Source organism: Balaenoptera borealis (genome assembly GCF_965194805.1).
Source record: "Balaenoptera borealis genome assembly, chromosome: 3".
Classification (NCBI taxonomy): domain Eukaryota; kingdom Metazoa; phylum Chordata; class Mammalia; order Artiodactyla; family Balaenopteridae; genus Balaenoptera; species Balaenoptera borealis.
In genome coordinates this window covers 114,057,717-114,084,781 of record NC_138866.1, presented here as the reverse complement: position 1 = coordinate 114,084,781, position 27,065 = coordinate 114,057,717, and the positions used below count along the sequence as shown (strand labels likewise).

Here is a 27,065-nt window from a genome sequence, read left to right as displayed (position 1 = left end):
CCGGCCCAGCTGTGGAGCCTCCTGGGACCTCAGCCTAAGGGAAGGGGGAGCAGCGGAGGCCAGGGCTGGGATGGGGAGCCAGGGGAAGGATACCTAGTGTCCAGTGTACACTGGGGACATTGACCCATTTGAGCTTGTTTAGAAAGTCTAGTGGGAGCAGGGGAAGCCAGGCAGCAGGGATGACCAGGTGGGCGTCTTGCTAGCAACTGGGTGAGCAGCTCACTGTGGCTGTAAGTGGAGGTGGTCACTGAGGCCAGGGTCCAGCCTGGTTCCCCAGTAAGAAGTGGGTTAGCTAGTAGGCCCCAGCTGCTTCCCGAAGCTCCAAACGAGGGGCTGTCAAAGTCTTGAGCACAAACCAGAACTCTGCCCAAAAGCCACTTGTACACATGAGAATGACTCAAGGGCCAGGGCTCCCCCAAGAAATACCACGTCCCAGGCTGGCAGAGGATGGGCTGTCTGCAGACCACTAACCAACGGAGCATCTGAAATGGCTCTCTGGGGCCTGCCTCGCCAGGAGGCCTAGACAAAGCTAAGGCAACAGCTTCAGGGTCAGTGTCTGTGTTTGGGAGGGGCCAGAGGTCCCCACACCCACCATAAAAAATGAACTCTGTTGTCTACCCTGACAGCGCCCTCTCGCTGGACGTTCGGCCAAGCAGTGGACATGGAAGCAGGGTGGGTGTTCAGAAGTCAGTGGCAGCTCCTCCAAGCTCGCCATTGGGGGCCACCTGTCCCCCCAGCCCAGGCCAGTTCCAGGCAGAGAGAAGGTCTCTAGTTGCTTGTCAGAAAAAAAGCGCTTCATCTAGAGCCCTTCTGAGCAATTGACAGGGTTGATGGTAGCTGCTGATTTCCCAAGCTTACAAAATTGACAGAGGTGGCAAAGGGGGTTTCTGTAATCCCTCACCGATGGATTAGATGGTGGGGCAGATCTCTCAGGAGCAAAGGATGACCTTGAGAAAATGTGGATGTCAAAGGGAGAGAGAAGTAATCTCCCTCAAACTGCTGCCAGCAAGCCTTCTCAGCACTGGGGTAGTTGATGGAAACTTTGCTGCTGTTGCCTCCCAACTCAGGAGGCTGTAGCATTTGACTGCGTGATAAGAAATTGCCAGGCACTTTCTAATTACAATTATCATCGTAGTGGCTGTCTCTCTTAATTACTTTCTTATAATTAGCGGTTGCTTTTTCCTCAGCATTTGTGTACTTTGCAGATTTGCTGACATTTGAGAGCCCCAAAATAGGGCCATTTGGGAAGGAGGGCAGAAAGGTGGGGAAACACATGAGAGGAATGGATTCTTTTCAGGCAACCTGATAAATTTGGGGGCCTTTGCAGAAAGAAATTGGGGAAGCCAAAAGATGGGTCATTTTCTGAGCTGATGGGGAAAGAGGGCAGGAGTGAGGATGTAGGGATTGGGCTTTGTGGAACGTCTCCAAGTGTTCAACCTTGGAGGAAGTATTCTTGAAAAGCCACCAAGGCTGCCATTTCGTGGGCTTGGGTTTCATTTTAGGAAACAAGCCTGGGATGACGCACACCCTTGTTGAATCCTTTTCGGAGTTAATTAAATAACTCGGGTCAGGAGCAGCTTGATTTTCCCCAAAGCCAGTGATGCGTTCTGAGCAGCCCTGGGCCCCAGGGAGTCTTTACAAAGTGCATTGTGCTCCTTGACCAGATGGTTGGTTTTCACTCTCTGTTCCTGTTCTTTCTCCCTCTCTTCTGATCCCCTGCAGCCCTGTGTACAGAGGAATGTGTGCACGGCCGCTGCGTTTCCCCGGACACCTGCCACTGTGAGCCCGGCTGGGGAGGGCCCGACTGCTCCAGCGGTGAGTCTAGGGTCTTTGGGAGTTGAGCGGGGCCATGGCTCTGGCTGGGGAGGGGCTGTGCCGTGTGGATGCTGAGTTCTTTGTCCTGGGCTTGGGCTACCTAGCGAGTGTGGGCAGCGGGGAGGAAGCATACCTACCGGATGGTCCTTGGGGTGGAGGGCTCTAGGGGCATGAGGGTCATGGTTTGTGGTGGCCTGGAGGGGCGTCGCATGTCGTGTGTGGGGGGAATTGTGGGGTCATCTGTACGACTCTGGCTTTTGATGAAACACCTCCGGATAAGGTCTTTGAGGCTTGAAGTGAAATTGAGATGCCGCCTAAGGGCGCAGACCCAGGAGGTCACTGTGGTCAAGGCCTGGTCTTCAGCTTTGCTGGTGCAAAGGCTCAGTGGGTGCTCACAGAGGCTCAGGGGACTTATTTGAGACTGATGGGTACTGGGATGCCTCTGTGTCCCCAAAGGTAGGAGAATGGGATGCCTGTAGGGCTGGTCACCGTGTTCTTACATCTCTCCGGGTAGACTGTTCACGTTCCCTGGGGAAGGCTCTCTGGTGAGCATGAGTGAGGCAGATGCTCTCGGGACTGACAGAGTGACTCATAGCAGGATGGCATCGTCTCTCCTGTGGGGCTGGCCGCCGAGTGGGCGGGGTACACTGGCAACTCCTCGGGGAATTCTCTGCCAAGAGCCCAGCTGAAGGCGAATCCTTCTCCTTTGGCTCATTTCCCTTCAATACTCACAGATGAGCCTCTTTCCAGTGGCACATTTTGCAATCAATGGTTGGTTAATGTCATGGTCTTATTAGATTTCCAAGGAGTCCTTGATTAAGGTTGAAGCCCAATTTTCTTCCTGCTTTGAGCTGGGATAGTATCTTTTTGTGTGTGACTTGAGTAGGTAACATAACTAAGCTGATCCAGTGGGGGTCTAACCCCCTTCATTGACCCATCTTTGGGAGCCGCCTCCCTGTTCCCTGTCCCATAGTGACTGCAATGGTCATAACAACATGGAGAAGGAATGGTGGGTCCACGTTGGCCCAATGCGGTGCTCTTGCCCTTTTCCAGTCGCTGCTGGGGTGGAAACGTCTAGTTATGGTCCTTTTTTCCCAAAGGCCTTGGCTGGAGCCTCTTTGTCTACCCAGTACATGGGAACATACCAGCCAAAGCAAGCTATTGGATGTGGTTTTGTTTGGGCCTGGGTGGTTACCTGGCTTGGGGAGACCAGGATCTGTTTGGGGTGCTCTAGAGACTCTCTCCAATGTGTTGGGACCTCCAGTGACTGTGGTGCCCTCCTCCTTCCACCCGTTTCCCTGCTTTGAGGTAAGTCATGCTGAACAACAGGGCAGGGACTCCTCCAGACAACGAAAAGTACACCCGAGGAACACGTGAGTTAAAGGAATGTGTTCAAGCAGCCTTTCTGTGAACTCCGGGAAACATGCTGGCCGAACTGTTTGAGAGCTTTCCCCCACCTTGTCTGTGTTTTGTTTTGTGTAACTTTGCCTACAATGAATCTTTGGTGGGGAACTATCTAGTTTGGATTCTGTGAACCCTGCTGGGACAGGTCTGCTTGCTGTTGCCAGATTATAATGTCAAGCGCAGTCTGTTGGAGGTTGAAATACAGCCTGAGTCCCAGGAGTCCTGAGTGCATGTAAACCACCAACCAGTGCAAGTGTGTTTGGTGCTCACTGTTTCTGGACTGTGTTGGTTGGGGGGCCTGGAGGTTTTTCAGACAGAGTCCGTCTCTCAGGGTTTCTTTCCGGTCTAGTGAAAGAAGTGGAAGGGAGGCGGCCCTTGATCAATGGGAGTAGGGAGTTTAGAGTAAATCTTGCCCCTGGAGTGTGTTTACCAAGCACGTAGCCTTGTAACTTTACAGTATAAAACCGGGCTGCCCAATTTCCACTCCCGATTCAGTCATCAGACTTGGTGCTGAGCAACCCACAATGTTTCTTCGATAAATCCAACCTCATGGGTTGAAGAACCACCAGCTCTGCATCTACTCAAGGGCGTGTACTACTAAACCCTCAGAAAGTCCTAAAAGATAAGTTCCAACCCTCTTTTGAGAGATGGCAGCATTGAATGAAGGGAATTCATAGATTCTCATTCTCAAAATCATCTGTCTCTAGCTTAAGACCAGGGCTGGGTGGTGGATCTCTATGGCCCTCCTTGCCATGTCTGAACTTTCTCCCAAGGAGCTCAGTGAACAAGGCCACAGACTGTGTGTGGGAAGAAGGTCATCTTAGAGCAGTTGATAATAGCCATTGAGACCGCACAGAAGAAACCAGAGTCCCCTTCCATGGGTCAGGCCTTCAGGTATTAGAAGACAATGATCACTTCCCCCCCAACTCAATTTTTATTCTCCAAGCTCCTTTGTTTCTCACATGACATGGTCTGAACTGCCTTCCCATCTAGTTTCTCTCCATTGGCTATGGCCTTTGTTCCTTTTAAACTATCATTCCTAGATCTGACCACCGATGCAGGCTTGTATGGAAAAATTACAATAGAGCTAAGTACTCTCTATTGGATTTTCCTGTGCACTAACACTTTATTCATCTTCTCATTTACTCTTCACAACAACCCTATGATGTGGGAATTAGCCCCACTTTACAGATGAGAAAGTTGAAGCACAGAGGGGTTAAAGAACTTCCAAAAGGCCCACAGCTAGTAAATGACGAAACTGGGACTGTTGATCAAGTGAAAACCTAGGTCCTGAGCCTGAACACATAATTATTATGCTCTCCTTCCTTCTGGATGCTCAACCTCTGTTAATACAGCCTGAGGTTGAAATAGCTCTTTGATGAGAAAACCTAGTTGCTCACAGGGGAAGGAAGGATCTGATTGAAAGATGTGGCCCTGAGATATTGTCATGGAGACAGATGAATCAGCCATGGGACACAAATTGTGATTATGTTTACTCCAAGCAATTTGACCCTGTTTGCTATTGTGCCATTGGACCCCTGTCTGCCTGTGTGTGCTCTGTGGGGCCTGTGTCCATGGAGATGGGTATCCTGATGAGCACAATGTGTATCTCTGGAGATTTCTGAATGGGGTCTGTCATTTGCATGTCTAGACATGTGACGTCCTTGCAGGGAAGCTTTGATTTCTGTTTAGTCAAGAGCATCATTCTTGCTGGTGTTTTCTTCTGATTCTAAAATCATACCTGTTCATGTTAAAAAGGAAGTTCAAACTGCACCAGATGTATAGACGGAAAGTTAAACCCATACACCCAGTGATAACCAATTCTGGCATTTGGGTGCTTATTGCCTTTCCTGTTATTTCTCTGCACATTTGTTCTTAGAGTTAGATCTGGACACAACTTTTATTATTTAGATCAAATGTATGTGCTATTCTGTAACTTGGTTTTTTAATTCAACTGTATGTCATACACTCGTTTCCTTGTCCATAAACATGAATCTCCCTTAAAATTTTTAATGGCCTTATAGAATTTCATTCTATGGATTACTAAAAGTGTTTAACCAGTCTCTTGCTGATGGACTTTTAGGCTGTTTCTGATTTTTCACTATATTAGGCCCACCGTCCTTTATCAAAGATCCTTGTGGCCTGTTGGTTTCAAAATTTAGATTTTTTTCAGGGTTCAGGAAGGTATATGGTGACTATCTCATATATGACATATGCCTCCAGTGGGGTTTGGTCAGCACCTTGGGATGAAACATAGTAATATTTCTGAAGTGACATATAACTGATCACATCTAGTGATATATAGAAGATATTTAACCACAAATCAGTTCCACGAAGGTTTTGCCTCTAAATGAATTTTGGAAAATTAAAAAATAATTCCTTTGGACTCTTTAGAGATTTTTGGGTTGTTGACATGTGAATAAGGGATTGCGGTCCTGTGTAAAAATGCTGCAGTGATTCTTCTCGTGCATGTATCTTTGCCCACGTGTCCCAGTTTCTTCTTAGGATAAGTTCCTGGAAGTGGCAGGGAAGATTATAAAGATCCATCATCCTACTGCCTGCCCCTGCCCTGCCCTTTGTGGCTGCCAAGGGATTTATGACTTTGATAGACATGAAGGGGACAAATCCAGTAGTAGGATGGGGTGGGGAACTTTTCATTCTTTTATAGACTTATAACCCCGTAGCCTAATTTCTTGAAGGCCTGGATGAATTTCTTTCTGCTCCATAAAGGAAGTGAGGTGATGCTGATTTGCCTGGTGGATAGACATGTCAGCTATCGTGGATAATGCCAAGATATTAGATGGACCAATATGGGGAAATGGAGTGGCTGCATGCTTGGTCGTAAACCTCCATCTTATATAATAATGAAGAGTAAAAGGATGAAATGTCAGTTTACACTGAATAAAGACCACAGAGTGACTCTTATTAAACTGCACTAATCTCACAAGTGGAGATGAAAAGAAAAAAAAGTTTTGCCATACTGAATATCTAGCTTTTTAAAGTAATTGGGAATAGTAAAGCACTGACAATGATTGAGATAGAAACATTATTCATAACTTTTATTTCCACACTGGGCAATGGTCCAGTGTATTTCATTTATGAGGTTTCAGCTGTAAGGAGAAGGACGTGAGCCAATTCCTAAATTAAATATGTCCTGTTAACTTTTATAAATGATACTCAAGAATCAACTTGGAAATTTCAGCCTTCATTGTATTATTTAATTACTGTATTTCTTGGGTCCCGCTTCTCTGGTCCTCTGCCTCCCTCCCATGGTGATTTGCAGTTTGGGTTCTGGGCTATAGAATGGCATTTTCATTTTGGTCTCAGGCCTCCCCGGAGGGCTGGAGTAGACATGGAGAGAATCCCTCCCATTTCTCCATAGTCTCCCACATTCTTAGATTCCACTGAACTGGTTTTATCCATGCGAACAGAGTGTGAGAGAGTAAAAGTCCGCTCCACAACCTCTTACTATTTGTTGAAACTGTCCCCCCTACCCACACCCCAGCCCTCCAGGCCTGGTGCTCAGCACGAGACAGGACTGTGGAGCAGGCCTGAGTAATGAAGGCAGCAGGAACCAAGTTGGGCCACCACCAAGAGTAGCTTCTGCCCAGTCAAATGTGTTCTTATCTTGAATGGTGTGTGGGACCCCTGGCTGACTTGGCTTTCAGCTATCCTTGCAGATTAAAATAAAACATTTACCAGCTCAGAAATATGCTTATACTCCTAAACTAGCCAGGGACCGTCTAGGTCAGTCCTTTTCAAACCACGATATATGTTTGCTAGAGATTTGTGTGGGGTGTGTGTGTGTGTGTGTGTGTGAAAATATACGTAACAGAAAATTTAAAGTGTACAGTTCTGTGGCAGTAAGGACATTCACATTGCTGTGCGACGACCATCATTATCAGTCCAGTGCTTTTTCATCTTCCCCAACCGAAACTCTATACCCATTAAACACTAACTCCCCATTCCCCACTCTCGCAACCACCATTGTAGTTTCTGTCTCTCAAAATTTGACTGCTCTAGGTACCACATATAAGAGGGATCATACAACATCTGTCCTTTTGTGACTGGCTTATTTCACTTAGCATAATGTCTTCAAGTTTCATCCATATTGTGGCATGTATCAGAACTTCCTTGCTTTCTGAAGCTGAATAATATTCCATTGTATGTACATATTATACTATATTTTGTTTACCCATTCACCCATCAACGGACACTTGGGTTGCTTCTACCTTGACTATTGTGAATAATGCTGCTGTGAACATGGGTGTACAAATATCTCTTCAAATTCCCGCTTTCACTTCTTTTGCATGTATATCCAGAAGTGGATTTCTGGAGCATGTGGTAATTCTATGTTTAATTTTTTGAGGAATCACCATACTGTTTTCCACAGAGTCTACATCATTTTACATTCCCATCAGCAAGGCACAGCGTTCTAATTTCTCTTCATCCGTGTCAACGCTTGTTAGTTTCTATTTTTATTTTTTATAATAGTCATCCTAGTGGGTGTGAAGTGGCATCTCACTGTGGTTTTGGTTTGCTTTTCCCTAATCGTTAGTGATGTTGAGTTTCCTTTCATGTGCTTTAGTGGCCATTTGTGTATCTCCTTTGGAGAAATGTCCATTCGAGTCATCTGTCCATTTTTTTTTCAACTGGGCTGTCTTGTTGGTGCTGAATTGTAGGTGTTCTTTATATTTTCTGGATGTTAATCTCTTATCAGATATGTGATTTGAAAACGTTTTCTCCCATACCATGAGTTGCCTTTTCACTCTGTTAAGTGTCCTTTGATGCACAAAACTTTTAAATTTTGATGAAGTCCAGTTTATCTATTTTTTGTTGCCTGTGCCTTTGGTGTCATATCCAAGAAATTATTGCCAAACCCAGTGTCATGAAGCTTTCCCCCTATGTTTTTGTCTAAAAGTCTTATAGTTTTAGCTCATGGAATTAGGTTTTTGATCCATTTGGAGTTAGTTTTTGCGTATGGTACAAGGTAGGAGTCCAACTTCAGTTTTTCTGCATGTGGATATCAAGTTTTCCCAGCACCATTTGTTGGAAAGACTTTTGCTAATGATTCTTGGAGCTATAGAGTTAAAATTTTGCACTATGTAATGGCACATTAGTTACCTGAGAAGTGATTTAAACTTTGCTCCTTAGATTAAAACAAATACAGAGGGCTTCCCTGGTGGCGCAGTGGTTAAGAATCCGCCTGCCAATGCAGGGGACACGGGTTCAAGCCCTGGTCCGGGAAGATCCCACATGCCGCGGAGCAACTAAGCCCGTGCGCCACAACTACTGAGCCTGCGCTCTAGAGCCCACGAGCCACAACTACTGAGCCCACGTGCTACAACTACTGGAGCCTGCGCACCTAGAGCCCACGCTCCACAACAAGAAAAGCCACCGCAATGAGAAGCCCGCGCACCGCAACAAAGTGTAGACCCCTCTCGCCGCAACTAGAGAAAGCCCACGTGCAGCAACGAAGACCCAACACAGCCAAAAATAAATAAATAAAATAAGTAAATTTATAAAAACAAACAAACAAATACAGACTTGTTATAGAATTGAATGCAGAATTGGCATTTATTCAAAAAAGAACAAAAACTGTGATCACGTGAGCCTTTGGTGGACCTTTGGGGCTATGCTGCTAGGCATCACTGGAGACAAGGTTATTTCAGGTGTGAATGTTGAGAAGCAGTGGGAAAGGCAGGAAGACCGTAACCTGATTTAGATCTCTCACGGCTGATGACTGTTTACAAGATGGTTTACAGAGGGATCAGCGTTTCAAGCCCTTTTCCTACCATTTTCTTAGGGACTCTTCCTTCCAGAGTGCTGGGCTGTCTGCAATACCCCCAGAGTCCACCTCTGTGGTCCTAGGCTCTGGAATGGCATAAGAGCTCTGATCCAGCCCACAATACCTCGTCTTGGGGGGGGGGGGGTCTCAGGGTCTCTGCGTCTTTCCACAATGCTCAGTGCTGTCCCACCAGGCTGGGAGTCATATGACCCCCATATTGCTGGGGCTTGGGCATCCTGTTTTCCTGCGGCTCTCTTCACATATATGAAAGCATATGTCCACGTAGTCCTGGAATGGAGTGCTAGGAAGTATAGTCTGGATCCCAGGACCTAATTTCTGGTCATGGAGAGCTCATGATTTAACTTGAAACCCTTGAAGCAGGAGCTGGGAGGGACCTCAGAAATTGTCTGATCTACTTCTTCCATTTTATAGATGGGCAAACTGAGGCCCAGAGAAGGGAAACTACTTGCCTGAGGGGTTACCCAGAGAGGTAGTGGCAGAGCTGTAACTTGATCCTGGGTGTCCTGACTCCCATGCCTTTTGTGTCTCGCCAGCTGCTCTGGGAGTTAAAGGCTGGAGTTGTCTTAGAGGCAGATGGATCTCATTACACCAAAGCAAATGGGTCAAGTTATTCGACAGCCTCAGTGCAGGAGACCTAAAGATTCGGACCCTCCTGAATCCTTCTCTGCCCAGGTTCAAAGGCCAGACTCATGACTCCAGGTCAGACCAGGGCACTGAGGTCAGTGATTTCCAGAGGGGTCGACCCTGCCGTCTGCCTGGCTTGAAAAGTACATTAGGGGGAGGGTCCCATTCTCAGGGGCCCCTGGGCACACTTCTCACCGACAAACATGGAGACGTCACAGTCTGGAGGCAAAGGATGTGGGGGCAAAGCAAAGGTATAGGGTGTGGGCCAGGACTCCTGCCTCTGTCCTGGGGCAGATGAAGGGGTCCAAAAGGAGATGGGCAAGGCCGGGCGGGGAGTCAGTGGACTTGGCCACACTGGTCTGCTGGGAAGGGCCATTGCCAAGACTTTGGGGCTCCTTCCCAGCAAGGGAGCAGGGAGACCGAGCCTGAGTAAGGAGAGCTTACGAGAGAGGGTCACAGAGGAACAAGAGAGGGCCACATGGTCTGAGGAGGAAGGTGAATACAGACTCCTGCTCCTACCGTGTACAGATGCTTCACATAGATGATCCGTTTACTCTGCCAGCAGCCTGCCATGCGTGTTACCTCCATTTCTCAAATGAAGAAACCGAAGCTCAGGGAAGTAGAGTAACTCTTGCTATTCACTCAGCTAACAAGCCTCAGCTCTGGGATGAGAACCCGGCACCTGTGTTCTTCCCATAGCTCCATGCTGCCTCTGAAGGGATGAAGCCAGCTTCGGGTCCCACCTCTGCCTGGGTGACCCTAGCTAAGTCCTTCCCTCTCTCTGAGCCTCAGGTTTCCCATCTATAAAATGGGAAGGTCAGCATGGATATGCCAGGTCTAAAATCCCACGATGCCATGTTTCTGGAAAGCTAAAATCCAGCATCGCCTCACCTAATCAAGGGCCCTCGTGACCTTCCTGACGCTGACCTCTGGGGGAGGGAGTCTGCTCTCCCCACCACCCCACTTCCTCCCACGCACAGCCCGCCTGTGATTCTCTCTTCTTTCCAGGACCTGAAAAAGGGGTGGGGCCGGACAGCCATGGGTGGGGACGGTGACTCACGCCCTCGCCTCCCCCAGGTGGGGACACCTGGGGAGCCTTGGCTGCGTCATCCCGGCGGAGACGCAGGGGGGCATCCTGCCAACCCGGGGGCCGCAGCTCACTCGTGGTGGGCTCACTACCCCAAGGCGGCTGTCAAGGTTAAAGCCACTTCAGATGAATCGCCACAGAGCAATCGCCCTTGCTGGTCCTCGCGTGCTGCTCTGCTCAGCCCGCCGCCCTCGCAGAACCACCTGGGCTGCCTCCTGCCGCCATCTGGCGTGCCTCCCCGGGATGGGGGGCTCCGTGTCAGCGCGCACGCTGGGGCACAGTCACCGTGACGGGGACACAAGGGGCTGTGGACACGGCAGCAAATGCTTTTTCAAGGTCTGTGCGGAAGAAGAGCTACTCTTCACCCCAGAATTCTAATTTTGAACAAAAGAGTATTCAGTAGCCAGGGCGAGCGGTCCCACTGGCTCTGCGTTCTCTGTCCCTTGAGTTCCGTTTAAGGCGCATCTATTGAGCACTGCACAGAGGCCCGCGCTGCTGGGGGTCCAGGGCTGAAGGGGGGGATTAGGAATGAGGAGGGCATGGCCCCCATCCTTGGGGACCTTCGAACAGAAGCCAGAGCCACCAGTACAGATAAGAGAGAGGAGAAGGGGTCGGTAGAGGGAAGGCTCTGGCTTTGATGGGAGGGGGGACCCGGCTGGCTCAGGAAAGCCATCATGGGAGGAAGGAAGGAACCAAATGTGTGCTATACCCATTTTAGAGGAAGAAACTGAGGCACAGAGAGGTTAAGTGATGGCCCAAGGTCCCAGAGCTGGGTCCGTCTGACTCTTTCCACAGGCCGTGCTGGGGTAGGGGGGAAGGTGAGACGTGTGAGCGCCAGCTCAGTTGTGAGGAGCCTGAAAGAGACCTTGAAGAGGGTTAAGAGACGTAAACCCAGCCCCATCCCGTGTCCTGGGGGCTGCGGGCTGCAGGGGAAGGGCAGCAACAAGGTAGATCTGCTGGCCTCTCTATCTCTCTGTCCTCGACTGTCGCCTCCCCCCAACCCCTGCCTCCCTCTTGTTGAGACGTCCCAGGCTTGGCTATGCTCTGGAAGCCGGTGAAGAGGTTTGTTTCCCCCCCTTCCAGAGTTTGTTTCTTCCAAAAGTGCCTCCCAGGAGAAATGGGAAATGAGAGGGGGCAGATGCCGGGGGTACCCTGCCCTCACTGGGGCCCGGACCAGTGTGAGGATGAGGATGAGGATGAGGCTGGGCAGCTGGTGGAGACCCCAGACCAAAGGACTGGGGGCAGCTGGTCCCCCCACCCTCCTTCCACCCTTGGATCGGGTTCTCTTGTGACGCCCACCAGGAAAGGAGGGGAGACCTGCTGAGACCCCCCCTTCCCAGGTCCAAGGGAGGCAGGTCATGGGGCAGAAGGGGGCGTGGGGCCACTGCTCCTCCCACTCCTGAGAGAGGGCAGCCTCTCAGGGTGTCACCCCTTCTCCATCTGCCTGTCAGACCAGGGGAGATAATGGGACCAGTCCCATCTGAGCAGGGTCAGGGGTCAGGCAAAGCCCTGGCACACGTGGCCTTTATTGTACCTGAAAAAGCCAGAGGCTGGCTAGCCTAGAGTCTGTGTGTGAGCTGCGTGTTCGGGGGGGGCTGTCATAGGGGGGAGGAGGGAGGTACATTCTGCCCAACCCAGCTCTGGCCATCTGGCTCCCTGAGAACAAAATTAATAAATAAATGACATGCAGTGAGTCTCAAGGACTGGGAGAGGGAGGAGGGTGGGAGAACCTGCCTAGAATGTGACAAAAAGCAGAACAGAGGGGCAACAGCCAAGCTGGCACCATTGTGCGGTCCTGGCAGGCAGCGCTGCCGCCCCCCCCGGACCCCGCTTGGGCCTGAAAAGGACGCTGTGCAACACTCCCCGTGACACACACGCACGTGCACACGTACACACACGGCCTGCGCTTCCAGGCTGGGCATGTGGGCTGGGTCTCCACGGGAAACACAGTTCCTGGGGGGAAGGGAATCACAAACTGCTCCCACCCGCGCCCACCAGCCTGGAGGACCGGCCTGGAACTCTGACAGGGAGGGGGAGGGAGGGGGTGCATCTTCTTTGGAGCCAGAGGGCCGGCTGATGGCAGGTCCCGCTCTCTGAGACCCCTGCCCCTGCCCCCAAGGACTTTGAGTCCCTCCCAGTCAGCCCAGAACTGCTGTGTGCCGGGCACCATGCTGGGGATGGACACGGTGACCTCATTTCACCTCCACCCCGTGAAGTGGGGATTATGACCCCTGTTTTGCGATGGAGGAAGCCGAGGTCCAGAGAGGGTTAGCCATTCTCTAAGGTCATCCGGCTGCTCCTGAGTGTGTGCTCTCTTCGCTCGGGCATATTTCTCCCAGAATTCGGAGCTGTGGAGGAGGGGTGGCTTTTCAGGCTGAACGGGAGAGAGGTCTGGGCTGTGCTCCTGCTTAGATTCTCTCCTAACTTCTATCCAGCACTTCCTGTACACACCGTCCTATTCATTATTATTTATTATCACTATTTCCATCTTTCAGATGAGGAAACTGAGGCTCAGGGAGGTTAAGTACCTGGCCCAGAGGCACACAGCGAGTAAGTGGCAGAGCCAGGATTCAAACCCAGGCAGTCGGTCTCTGGAGACCACACTCACGACTCTGGTTAACACTTCTTTCCAGGGCTCTCTGCCTTCCCTCTCCAGTCCCTCCCACACTTCGGAGGTGGGGAGGCAGCTAAAATGCAAACCCAGGCCATGTCACTTCCTTGCTCCCCTCTGCCTGCCAGGAAGTACCCAACTCCTTGGCCAGGCCTTCAGGGCCCCTCTGGGTCTGATGCCTGACAAGCTTTCAGCCTTATCTCCCCCACCACCCCCCTTCCCCTCTCTTACCTTTCCTTTATCCACTGACCCATTGCTCTTCTGCCTTCAAAGCCCAGTTCAGATGCCGCCTCTGCTATGGCACTTCCTGATTCCCACAGGAAGTATATGTACTTGACCGCATATGTGTGGCCAGTGTGGTCCGCGCCACCCTAGACGTTTATTGTTTGATTGCGTGTTTGCTATCCTCCCAGCCCCCAGCCCCTGAGACCTCTCTGTGGCAGGGTCCAGGTCTTCCTTGTCACCGTGACACTGCAGTTACCGGTGGGCACTCAGCACAGTGCTGAGTGGGATCCAGTGGATTTGCTCTCCCATTTTGTCATGTTTTCGTTCTTTTAGATGATGCTCTAGTAGAGGTACTTGGACCAAGGAAGAGTGGGGCTCTGGGTTGGATGTTTGGGAGAATTCAAAGCCATGTCCCTTGATCTTCCAAATCTTCTCACCTATCCGTGCTGCCCAGGCACACGCCCCCAAGGATTGCGATGGGAGACCAGGAGTTGAATTGGTCCTTCAGAGGAAGCAGAGATCACAGCTAGCTGGAAAAATGCCAAGAAGGCCGTGGAAGCAGAGCTCAAAGAAGGATGAGATTTGAAGTTTCAATAGTCCAGTATGGAAAGAGAGGGCGTTCCAGGCACAGACCCCCAGAAGCAAGGGTACTGAACAGTGAGCAGGTCCGTGTGGCTAAAGCAGAGGGTGCCTAGCGTGGAGAGTGGGAGCCAGGCTGCACCCGGAGGCCAGGCCAGGTGGTGTGGTGCCCTTACTAGCAGCCCCATAAGCTCGGACACGAGTCCATGGGCCATGGGGAGCCCCTGAAGGCTCATTTTGCATCAACTGAGTCTGCATTGTGGAGTGGTGGAGCAACTTTTAAACTCTTTCTTAACTAACCTGTGACCAGGTCTGGTAAGGGAACAGAGGGCATGCTGGAGGCTCTGACCTGCCCCTCCAGTCCTGGCTAGTCCCTCCAGGCCAGCTGGGCCGTGCTCTCCTTCCCCTGTCCCTGACTTGAGGCAACTGAAGCAGGCTATCTAGGCATTGCATGGAATCAGATTGGATGGGGGGACGGGGCAGGGGAGAGACCGCCGTGACTAAGAGTTGGTGAATGGATCAGGGCAGGGGCTGACCCACAGAGGCCAGTGCCCTTCTGCCTTCCTGGCCAGAGCAGGGGAGGCAGATATGATAGCCAGTGGGATGTCCAGGAGAAGCACCTAGAACAGCCTTACTGGCTCCCAGGACCTCTGACTTCCAGCCTGCTTCTCAGGGGCAGCCTCGCCCTCCCATCCTCCAGGCCTCAGACACCAGTGGGGCCCCAAGGCAGGCGGCAACTGCCCCAAAGTGCTGCAGCAGCAAAGGCTGTGGCAGAACTGGGGAATCTGTCACCCTCTAATAAGGAAAGCCTGTTCTGGCAGCCTGGGTAATAGGCCTCAAATTGAATAATTAATAAAGTTATAAAAATATGTCTACTATATGGCCAGAATAATTCAGCCCAATTAGAAGCAATTGTTTCTTGCAGTTAATGCCACTCGTTTTTCCTTGTGAACAGCTCTTAGCACCAAGATAGGATTTGTAGGTTCGGCTGCCTACTTGAGGGGTTCTATTAAGACCAAATTCTCCCCTAGGGCTTCTTTCAGTTGAGGATTATCCATCTTTCCAACCATCTATTCATGCCTCTTTCCAACCATGTATCAATTTGTCCATCTGTCTATCCATCATTCCATCTGTCCCTTCATCTATTCATCCCTTCATCCACTCCTCCATCCATCTGCCCATCTATACATGCATCCATTTATTCATTCATCCATCGATCTATCTACCCATTCATTCAGCAGATAATTCTTTTTTTTTTTAACATCTTTATTGGAGTATAATTGCTTTACAATGGTGTGTTAGTTTCTGCTTTATGACAAAGTGAATCAGTTATACATATGTTCCCATATCTCTTCCCTCTTGCATCTCCCTCCCTCCCACCCTCCCTATCCCACCCCTCTAGGTGGTCACAAAGCACAGAGCTGATCTCCCTGTGCTATGCGGTTGCTTCCCACTAGCTATCTATTTTACGTTTAGTAGTGTATATATGTCCATGCCACTCTCTCACTTTGTCCCAGCTTACCCTTCCCCCTACCCATATCCTCAAGTCCATTCTCTGGTAGGTCTGTGTCTTTATTCCTGTCTTGCCCCTAGGTTCTTCATGACCTTTTTTTTTTTTTCCCTTAGATTCCATATATATGTGTTAGCATACTGTATTTGTTTTTCTCTTTCTAACTTACTTCACTCTGTATGACAGACTCTAACTCCATCCACCTCACTACAAATAACTCAATTTCATTTCTTTTTATGGCTGAGTAGTATTCCATTGTATATATGTGCCACATCTTCTTTATCCATTCATCTGTCGATGGACACTTAGGTTGCTTCCATGTCCTGGCTATTGTAAATAGAGCTGCAATGAACATTGTGGTACATGACTCTTTTTGAATTATGGTTTTCTCAGGGTATATGCCCAGTAGTGGGATTGCTGGGTCATATGGTAACTCTATTTTTAGTTTTTTAAGGAACCTCCATACTGTTCTCCATAGTGGCTGTATCAATTTACATTCCCACCAACAGTGCAAGAGGGTTCCCTTTTCTCCACACCCTCTCCAGCATTTATTGTTTGTAGATTTTTTGATGATGGCCATTCTGACCGGTGTGAGATGATATCTCATTGTAGTTTTGATTTGCATTTCTCTAATGATTAGTGATGTTGAGCATTCTTTCATGTGTTTGTTGGCAATCTGTATATCTTCTTTGGAGAAATGTCTATTTAGGTCTTCTGCCCATGTTTGGATTGGGTTGTTTGTTTTTTTGATATTGAGCTGCATGAGCTGCTTATAAATTTTGGAGATGAATCCTTTGTCAGTTGCTTCATTTGCAAATATTTTCTCCCATTCTGAGGGTTGTCTTTTCGTCTTGCTTATGGTTTCCTTTGCTGTGCAAAAGCTTTTAAGTTTCATTAGGTCCCATTTGTTTCTTTTTGTTTTTATTTCCATTTCTCTAGGAGCTGGGTCAAAAAGGATCTTGCTGTGATTTATGTCATAGAGTGTTCTGCCTATGTTTTCCTCTCAGAGTTTGATAGTGTCTGGCCTTACATTTAGGTCTTTAATCCATTTTGAGTTTATTTTTGTGTATGGTGTTAGGGAGTGTTCTAATTTCATACTTTTACATGTACCTGTCCAGTTTTCCCAGCACCACTTATTGAAGAGGCTGTCTTTTCTCCACTGTATATGCTTGCCTCCTTTATCAAAGCTAAGGTGACCATATGTCAGCAGATAATTCTTGAGCCCCTTCCATGTGCCAGACACAGTTCTAGGTCCTGGGCGTGTGGAGATGAGTAAGACCCTGCCTCTGCCCCAAGGAGCTCCCAGCCCAGGCAAGTGAACCTTTGAGTGATGCAAGCTGTCATTCCTGTTTCTCTTCAGAGGTCCTGCTGAATATGATTTTTGTCCTTCATCTCTTCTCATGTATCTCAGTGAGATAGATAGATAGATAGATATTTGGAGTTACAACCGGCTTGAGTTAAGTAATAAGTTCTTTCCCAAGATGGTCCAGATTATTCCCCTACATTTGAGAGTTTAAGGATCTTCTGGCTTCAAAATACCCATGCTCTGGGTCCCAACCTTTCATCAAGTGGAGGTCAGGGGTTGGGGGATCCAGCTCTGCCCTGGTCCCTGCATTCACTGGCCTGGATAAGACATTTACTTTTTATGGTTCCGTCTGTAAGATATGAAGAATCACTGTGCCATTGTGAGCTCACAGCGGTGACAGGAGTCAAGATGCTGGGGGTCACCTGTTGGAGACCCAAGTTTTCTTCCTGGAACACTGGGCATAAGTTGAATTATGAGTTAAATCAACTCATACTTTACAGGCATCCACAGGAAATCCTTCCATAAAGCCAATGCTCTTTTTGCAGTGAAGATGCCCTCTTTCTGATTTCTCTGCCTGGACATTGAGACTTTTCTTATAGTATAGCAAAACCACGACTCAATTCACTAAGTTTCCACAGAGCCCTTGTTGTAAGCCCAGCACTGTGCTAGATGAATCTGATAGCATTATCTAGTCAGTTATATTATGGTCATCAATCATTTATTAAGGGCCTGCTTTATTCAGGGCTCTGGAGATGCAGAAAGACCCAAGCTTTCACCCTGCCCTAGAGTTGCCCTCTCTGATATGGGTTCCCTTTTGCCTCTTTGTGAATCAGGATATCAGAGCTGGCAAAACAAAGTGAAAAGGCAAGGTATAGCCTGGGAGAAGACATTCACAGCACATGTAATCCATAAAGGATTAGTATCCAGAATATTTTTTTTAATCCTACAAATCAGTAAGAGCAACCATTCAAACACTGGCAATAATATAAACGTGCACTTCACAGGAGAAGGATATTTTGATGGGCAATAAATATATGAAAAGATGTTCACCTCACTGGTAATCAAGGAAATGCAAATTAAAACTAAAAGATGCTGCCTTGTCACACCCAACAAATTGGGGAAAATCAGTTTTTGATAATACCAAGTGTTAGTAGGAATACACGCAAATGTGGACACATATGCTGCTAGTGAGTGTGTGAATTGGCAGTACCATTTCAGGGAACAGTTTGGTAATTTTAAATAAAGCTAAAGCCAACCCCATCATACCACGTTTCTCAAGCATTTTTTTTCTATCACAACCTATTGTCCCAGCACATACACACGCACACACTGATATTTTTAAATCTCTTCTATTTAACTTGTTAAAATGGTAGTTGTGACCCTTTGTATTGATTTCATGACTTTCTTCTGGGTTACAACCTACGATTTGAAAAACTCTGCTCCAGAGAACCTCTCCAACATGTGCATCCGTGCATGATTGTTTGTAATGGTGAAAAGCTGCAAGTAACCTAGAGGTCCCTCAAGAGGGAAATGAATAAACTGTAGTATATTTATACCATGGGATCTCCACAGCAGTTAAAAGGAACAAACTAGTGCTATACATGTCTACTCAGATGAATCTCAAATATATAATATTGAGTGAAAAAGGCACGTTGCAGAGGGCTACATACATACCATATGATATAATTTACATAAAGTTTTAAAACATGCAAAATAATGAATATATTATTTATGGGTACATTCAGATGTAGTAAAAACATTAAAACAGACATGGCCGTGATAAATACCAAAGTCAGGCTATGCCCAGGGTGGGAGGTGAAAGGGATAGGGAGTGATGCGTGAGGCATCTCAGCTGTGTAGTGTTTTATTCTGAAATAAAAATATCTGCAGCCAAAATGGGGGAAATTAAGATTTGTCTGATGAATATACTGTTTTAATTTTCTCTACATTTTAAAATATGCTTGAAATATTCCACATGCAAAACAAAAGGCTTCTCCACCTGTCCAGCACCCAAGTTCATATGAAGAAAAAAATGTGTTAGTTCATGTTAAACTTACTTGCTCATTTCATTCAGTTTGGTTCACTAAATGTTTATGGAACACCTCCTTGTGGGTCTGACATTGCCAGGTGTGAGGTGTGGAATAGGCAGGAAGGTAGGGTGAATATTACAAGCGAAAATTTGGGGGTCGGCAAGGGCAAAGGCTGCCCTCCCATCTCGGCCATAAAGATCAGGTTAACACACATGCCACAAAATGGGTCCCAAAGGTTAAAGCCTGTGTCTTCCTGGGGAATCAGGGAAGTCTCCCTGGAGGAGGTGAAGACTGAGATAGGCCTTGAAGGATAGACAGGGATTGACTGGCGAGACACTCAGGAAAGGAAAGGAACCTTGAGTTCCAGAAAGCTCTGGGTCTGCATGAGAAAGAAGAGGTGACGGGGCAGCTCAGGCCTCTGAACAGGTGTGCTGCAGCTCAAATGGCGAAATGCACCCCTGATGGCAGCGCCCAGCAGGAAGTAGACACATGGAGTGGAGAGGTGGGTCTAATTCATCACGGGGGCTGAGGAGGGCCAGGGTCCTGGAGGCTGCAGGAAACTGGAGACAGCTTGCCTGCTACAGAAAGGCGCTGCTGCTCAGGGCCAGCCCACTGCATTGCCCATCCTCCGACGAGGGCCCTAGCAGGGAAGAGGGGGATAAAGCTCTGCTGAGATCCCAGAATTCAAATTTATTTGACCAGCTCTCAATAAATTTCTCACGCCAGAGGCCTCACTATCCATCTCCGGTGGACTGCACAGGAAGTGTCTGTCTTTGATGGCTTGGGGACATGTCCACATGTCTTGCCAGGAGGCAAGCCCCTAAATCTTCCTCTGACTTGCTCCCCTCCTAGTAAATCTGAATAGTTTAAGATAACTCCCTTCAACCTTGAGGCTGGTGCCAACTTTGTGTCATCCATCAGCCCTGGCCGATTTCTTATTAAAGTTCTGCTGTTCCCTTGGAAAAGTCGCCACCTTAAATCAAAGGGCTGATAGGACAGGGGAGAGACAGAGGAGCTGGAGTTGGTGGGGCGACGGCAGGTCAGGAAGATTAGGTCCTAGTGCTACTGCTGGGGCAAGAGGGAGACCTTCCCGGGCCCTGGCTCTGCAGCTTGCCCCGGGGTCTAAGGACAAGTTGTCTAAGCCCTGCGTGGCTTGAAAAGGCTGCCCGGGGAGTAGCTCAGAGGTGAACACCGTCCAACAGTTCTCCCAAGAGCCAGCAGGGAGCTGGCTCAGGGAAAGCGGACTTAACGGGCACTGATCACATTCACCCCTCATTCATTCACTCACTTAGTACAGTTCACCGATATAACACATTTGTGTTAGATGCCTGTTCTCGGTGCTGGAGAGACAGCGGTAAATGAGACAGTATGTGCCTTCATAGAGCTTCCCTTCTAGAGAGGGAGATGGTGAACAAGCACAGAAATAAATACAGTAATTCCAGATGTTGGTATGAGGAAAATAAAACAGCAGTGAGTTAGAGTGAGGGAGGCGGGGTGGGCCGGGAGGCCTCCCTGAGGAGGGGCCATTTGAGCCAAGTCCTGAATAAGAAAAATCAAAGACTGGAGGGTTCTTGTGTGGGTAAACCTTGACTCATGGCCTCTTTTTGACTCAGAAGAGCAGAATTTCCTTTATGCGTGGAGGACAATTGCTAAGCCAGGCTCTGTTGAGGATTTATAAATGGATTGCAAGTTCCCGCCCACACAGGTGCCTTCAGTCTAGTAGTTGTGATGGTACAACCAGCCCAGGAACTCCAGGGCTGGGTGCTTGGGACCAGGACCTTAGGCTGAAAGCTCAGAGAAGGCGCAGGTCCCTTCCAGCTGGGATGAGCAGAGGAGGGCACCCGGAGGCCAGAGCGGGTGCAGGGAGTCCTCTGGCAGGAGTCAGGCTCTGCGAATGGTGCTGGGCTCTGACGGTGCTCGTTGATTCCCCTGGGTGCTGGTTCTGGGTGGGCGCATGTGTCCTACTAATCACCCAAGTGAGCCGAGTTGATTCTTGGAGTGTAAGGAATGCAGATGGCACGTATTGCCTCATCAGCAACAGAATTACGGGCAGGGAGGGACTCAGAGTTGGAGCCAGCTTTCTTTAAACAATTGGCAGCAGGATGAGTGGCATGGAGTGTTTTTTCCCTGCTATTGCTGCCACCAAAGGAAATCACTGAGGTTTCCCCTCATTTCTGCATTGCATGTCTCCCATCTCTGGGTCACAGCCATGACTGGGAAGCAGGAGCCCTGCATGGTCCAGATCACGGGAGATGACAGGTATCCGATGCAGCTTCGAGGCCTCTCTGGGGAGAGCATAACCCACACAGGCAGGTCTGCTGTTGAAATGAGCAACTCTCTTTCATGAGTCGATAACATTTGCTCAGCAAATAAAGATTAGCGGGACAGACCTCTCTGCGTTTGCTCTCAGCTCTAAATGTCTCCCAACATCAGTCACAGCCACAGAGTCCAGAGGACAACCAAGATACGCAGTGACTTGCCATGCAGTTTGGAAGTTGATAGGCTGATGGCTTCAAAGGCCAGCACTGTATCTCACTGTGGGAACTCCCAGAGTGGAGGCCCTAGGCTAAGCCCTGGGGAGACAAGGCCGAAAGAGGCAGCCCTTGTCCTTAAGGAATATAGGGTCTAGTAGACAGGCAGGTGAATCAGCGTGTGACAGTGTTGTAGGTGCTTCCTTATGCCTGTGGACAGGGCAGGAGGGGACAGTGATGAGGGAGGGGCAATTCCATAAGGTGGACCTTGGGTGGAGTTTTTATCTCCCCTTCTCTACGCCCATGCAGTGCTTGGCACAGAAAAGAACAAGCAAGGTGACACACCATGGCTACTTTATACCAAAGAGGTGCCACAGCTGAAATGAGTGACAGCTGTCTTTTCCTAGTTCTTGGAGGCGGGGAGGGGAGAGGATCAAGCTAATGCATGGTTTTGTCTCAGTGTTATGTTTTTCTTTTTTAAATCTTCCCAAAGCCCTTGGTTTCTACAGCTGCTTGACTACATAAAAATCCAGAGAAGGGGATGGAACATTGTTAAGCTCCTACTATGTGGCGGGTTCTGGGCTGGGCGCTCACAGACATGGGTCTCATTTAATCTTCCCGACAGCCTTGCAAATTATTCTCACTCTATAGGATGAGGGAACCGAGAGGCGGAGTTGTCAAGGCCTCCCAGCTGCTGCAGGAGAGAGGCGGATTGATTTGAAAGAGCGTGCCTGTGTAAGGTGATGTTCATCTTAGCCCAGAATGATCTAGTTAGCTCTGCAGCAACTTCATAAATGGTGTTCCACAAAGACACCCAACCTCCAGAGCCAGCCTCTTGTTAGATACAAGGTTATAAGCCTCCGAACCAACGTTGACACCATTTTTGCTCGCTCAGTGGTAATCCCCTAACACTTCGTGTTGTTCTTTTCCCGCCAAAGTGGACCACGTTGTCACATCAGATGCCCACAGCCCAGCTAGGGCGGGTGTGGGCAGCTGAGGTTTGCTCACGGATGAGTTGCAGTGTAGCAGGTAACATCCAGGGCAGGTGTGCCTTGGAAGTTTCTGGAGCCCAACTCTCCAACTGCTCACTGCAAGCTCTGACTGAAGGGACAGCCAAGCCGGACACAGTTTCCACAGCTCCCATGCTCATTTCTAAACCCAAAGTCTCCAAGTTCTTTTGCCAGAGCTGGGCTTCCCAAGCCCTGCCCACCTGTGGGAGCAACCTTGGGGTTGACCCTCTGATGTGTGGTCCCCTGCCCCAGAGCCCAGATGAATGACTGGTACTTTGGTCTTTCCCTGATTGTCCTCCCCAGCACCACTGGGGTTATTTCCCCTGGGCTTGAGAAAAGAGATAGAGGGGTCTAGGTACCCTTCCTAATTAAAACAATTCTCTTAAAGCAGAAAGCCGCAGCCCGTGAGCCAAGTCTGTTCCATTGCCTGCTCTTGTAAATAAAGTTTTATTGGAACACAGCCACGCCCATTTGTTTCTGGGTATCTGTGACTGCTTTCTCACTACAGCAGCACAGTTGAGCAGTGTGACAGGGATTGTCTTGCCCACAAGGCAAAAAAATATTTATGGTCTGATCCTTTACAGAAAACCTTTGCTGATTCCTGTGTTAGAACATTAGAATTTTTTGCACCAGTGTTTTTGCCCCAAAGTAATAAATGCCTTAAAGATAGCATCATCAAAACTTTGCATCGCCTAGGAGAATATGAAAATAACAATAATTGTAGTAGCAACAGCAAGGCTGGGCTAAATGTTTACCCTGCTGAGGCTAAGAGCACAGGTTCTGGAAGCAGACTAGCTCACGTCCTGGCTTCTCCATTGTCCCAACTGTGGGACCTTACCTAAGTTACATGACCTCTCTGTGCCTTGTTTTCCTCTTTTGTAAAATGGTGACTCTTTTGGGGAGTTGTGTGAGTTGACTAGGGTATTACATGTAAATAAGGTATTACACCTACCCCGACAAAGCATTCGGTAAATGCTGGTCTCCTCATGTAACCCTCATGGCAAACCCCTTATCGTTGGCAGGTATGGGACCCTGCTATCCAAACCCTCCTATGCAAATTCAGAAGCAGAAAGGAGTGATATAAAGTTTTGAATTAAGCACTCAGTCTGACAACTTTCTCTCTGAACTCAACTAGACTTGGATGGTGAAGGACACTTGTACTTGTGAGCTTTAAGTTGGTGCCATTATCATTCCCATTTTACAGATGCAGAAACTGATGTTGAAACAGGGTAAGGGGCCATGAAAAGCAGGACAGGATCCCGGCTGTATGACTCTGGAGCACCCAATAACCAAGGACCTGCCACTCCCTGGTGGCTCTCGGCCAACTGAGGCCCTGACTCATCACAAGTGCCCCTGCTTGGTGGGTGAATTCATCAGTGAGGGACACCATAAGCACAGGCTGACCACAGAGGTGACTGTGCCCCATGCCTTGTCACCAGGGCAGGGGACTTTGTACAACTGGTTACCCAGTCCCCCTTATGACCAGCACCCCCTTACAGAAGCACTAAAGAACAGCCCAGCAACATCTGGTCACCTCTGGTTTGGAGCCCATGACCATAGCTTGATGAAAGGGCCCCAGCCAATGAGCCACTGAAGACAAGGGCGAAGTGGAAGGAGCACTGGTTTTATTTATTTATTTATTTATTTATTTATTTATTTATTTATTTATTTATTATTATTTTTAACCTCTTTATTGGAGTATAGTTGCTTTATAATGTTGTGTTAGTTTCTGCTTTATAACAAAGTGAATCAGCTATACATATACATATATCCCCATATCTCCTCCCTCTTGCATCTCCTTCCCACCCTTCCTACCCCACCCCTCTAGGTGGTCACAAAGCAACGAGCTGATCTCCCTGTGCTATGCGGCTGCTTCCCACTAGCTATCTATTTTACATTTGGTAGTGTATATATGTCCATCCCACTCTCTCACTTCGTCCCAGCTTACCCTTCCCCCTCCCCGTGTCCTCAAGTCCATTCTCTACATCTGCATCTTTATTCCTGTCCTGCTCCTAGGTTCTTCAGAACCTTTTTTTTTTTTTTTAGATTCTATATATATGTGTTAGCATACGGTCTTTGATTTTCTCTTTCTGACTTACTTCACTCCGTATGACAGACTCTAGGTCCATCCACCTTACTACAAATAACTCAATTTTGTTTCTTTTTATGGCTGAGCAATATTCCATTTATATATGTGCCACATCTTCTTTATCCATTCATCTGTCGATGGACACTTAGGTTGCTTCCATGTCCTGGCTATTGTAAATAGAGCTGCAATGAATATTGTGGTACATGACTCTTTTTGAATTATGGTTTTCTCAGAGTATATGCCCAGTAGTGGGACTGCTGGGTCGTATGGTAGTTCTATTTTTAGTCTTTTAAGGAACCTCCATACTGTTCTCCATAGTGGCTGTATCAATTTACATTCCCACCAACAGTGCAAGAGTGTTCCCTTTTCTCCACACCCTCTCCAACATTTATTGTTTCTAGATTTTTTGATGATGGCCATTCTGACCGGTGTGAGATGATATCTCATAGTAGTTTTGATTTGCATTTCTCTAATGACTAGTGATGTTGAGCATTCTTTCATGTGTTTGTTGGCAATCTGTATATCTTCTTTGGGGAAATGTCTATTTAGGTCTTCTGCCGATGTTTGGATTGGGTTGTTTGTTTTTTTGATATTGAGCTGCATGAGCTGCTTATAAATTTTGGAGATGAATCCTTTGTCAGTTGCTTCATTTGCAAATATTTTCTCCCATTCTGAGGGTTGTCTTTTCGTCTTGCTTATGGTTTCCTTTGCTGTGCAAAAGCTTTTAAGTTTCATTAGGTCCCATTTGTTTCTTTTTGTTTTTATTTCCATTTCTCTAGGAGCTGGGTCAAAAAGGATCTTGCTGTGATTTATGTCATAGAGTGTTCTGCCTATGTTTTCCTCTCAGAGTTTGATAGTGTCTGGCCTTACATTTAGGTCTTTAATCCATTTTGAGTTTATTTTTGTGTATGGTGTTAGGGAGTGTTCTAATTTCATTCTTTTACATGTAGCTGTCCAGTTTTCCCAGCACCACTTATTGAAGAGGCTGTCTTTTCTCCATTGTATATTCTTGCCTCCTTTATCAAAAATAAGGTGACCATATGTGCGTGGGTTTTTCTCTGGGCTTTCTATCCTGTTCCATTGATCTATATTTCTGTTTTTGTGCCAATACCATACTTAGCATACTGTCTTGATTACTGTTGCTTTGTAGTATAATCTGAAGTCTGGGAGCCTGATTCCTCGAGCTCCATTTTTCTTTCTCAAGATTGCTTTGGCTCTTCGGGGTCTTTTGTGTTTCCATACAAATTGTGAAATTTTTTATTCTAGTTCTGTGAAAAATGCCATTGGTAGTTTGATGCAGATTGCATTGAATCTGTAGATTGCTTTGGGTAGTATAGTCATGTTCACAATGTTGATTCTTCCAATCCAAGAACATGGTATATCTCTCCATCTGTTTGTATCATCTTTAATTTCTTTCATCAGTGTCTTATAGTTTTCTGCATACAGGTCTTTTGTCTCCTTAGGCAGGTTTATTCCTAGGTATTTTATTCTTTTTGTTGCAATGGTAAATGGGAGTGTTTCCTTAATTTCTCTTTCAGATTTTCATCATTAGTGTATAGGAATGCGAGAGATTTCTGTGCATTAATTTTGTATCCTGCTACTTTACTAAATTCATTGATTAGCTCTAGTAGTTTTCTGCTGGCATCTTTAGGATTCTCTATGTATAGTATCATGTCATCTGAAAACAGTGACAGCTTTACTTCTTCTTTTCCAATTTGGATTTCTTTATTTCTATTTCTTCTCTGATTGCTGTGGCTAAAACTTCCAAAACTGTTGAATAATAGTGGTGAGAGTGGACATCCTTGTCTTTTTCCTGATCTTGGAGGAAATGGTTTCAGTTTTTCACCATTGAGAATGATGTTTGCTGTGGGTTTGTCATATATGGCCTTTATTATGTTGAGGTAAGTTCCCTCTATGCCTACTTTCTGGAGGGTTTTTATCATAAATAGGTGTTGAATTTTGTCAAAAGCTTTTTCTGCATCTATTGAGATGATCATATGCTTTTTATCCTTCAATTTGTTAATATGGTTTATCACATTGATTGGTTTGCATATATTGAAGAATCCTTGCATTCCTGGGATAAACCCCACTTGATCATGGTGTATGATCCTTTTAATGTGCTGTTGGATTCTGTTTGCTAGTATTTTTTGAAGATTTTTGCATCTATGTTCATCAGTGATATTGGCCTGTAGTTTTCTTTCTTTGTGACATCTTTGTCTGGTTTTGGTATCAGGGTTTTGGTGGCCTCATAGAATGAGTTTGGGAGTGTTCCTCCCTGTGCTATATTCTGGAAGAGTTTGAGAAGGATAGGTGTTAGCTATTCTCTAAATGTTTGATAGAATTCGCCTGTGAAGCCATGTGGTCCTGGGCTTCTGTTTTTTGGAAGATTTTTAATCACAGTCTCAATTTCAGTGCTTGTGATTGGTCTGTTTATATTTTCTACTTCTTCCTGGTTCAGTCTTGGAAGGTTGTGCTTTTCTAAGAATTTGTCCATT

The 27,065-nt window shown here is 47.5% G+C and overlaps 1 protein-coding gene across 30 annotated transcripts in view; it reads left to right on the top strand.

Annotated features, from left to right (window-relative positions):
• Nucleotides 1-27,065, top strand: part of MEGF11 (multiple EGF like domains 11) — a 368,856-nt gene that overhangs the window by 179,011 nt on the left and 162,780 nt on the right. For all 30 annotated transcript variants that reach the window (XR_014242115.1, XR_014242116.1, XR_014242117.1 and 27 more), the window contains one exon: nucleotides 1,723-1,815. Coding sequence is in view for 25 of the 30 variants with exons in the window: in XM_082383269.1 (XP_082239395.1) it covers nucleotides 1,723-1,815 (93 nt within the window). In the remaining 5 variants the exon portion in view is untranslated. The remainder of the gene's footprint in view (nucleotides 1-1,722; nucleotides 1,816-27,065) is intronic.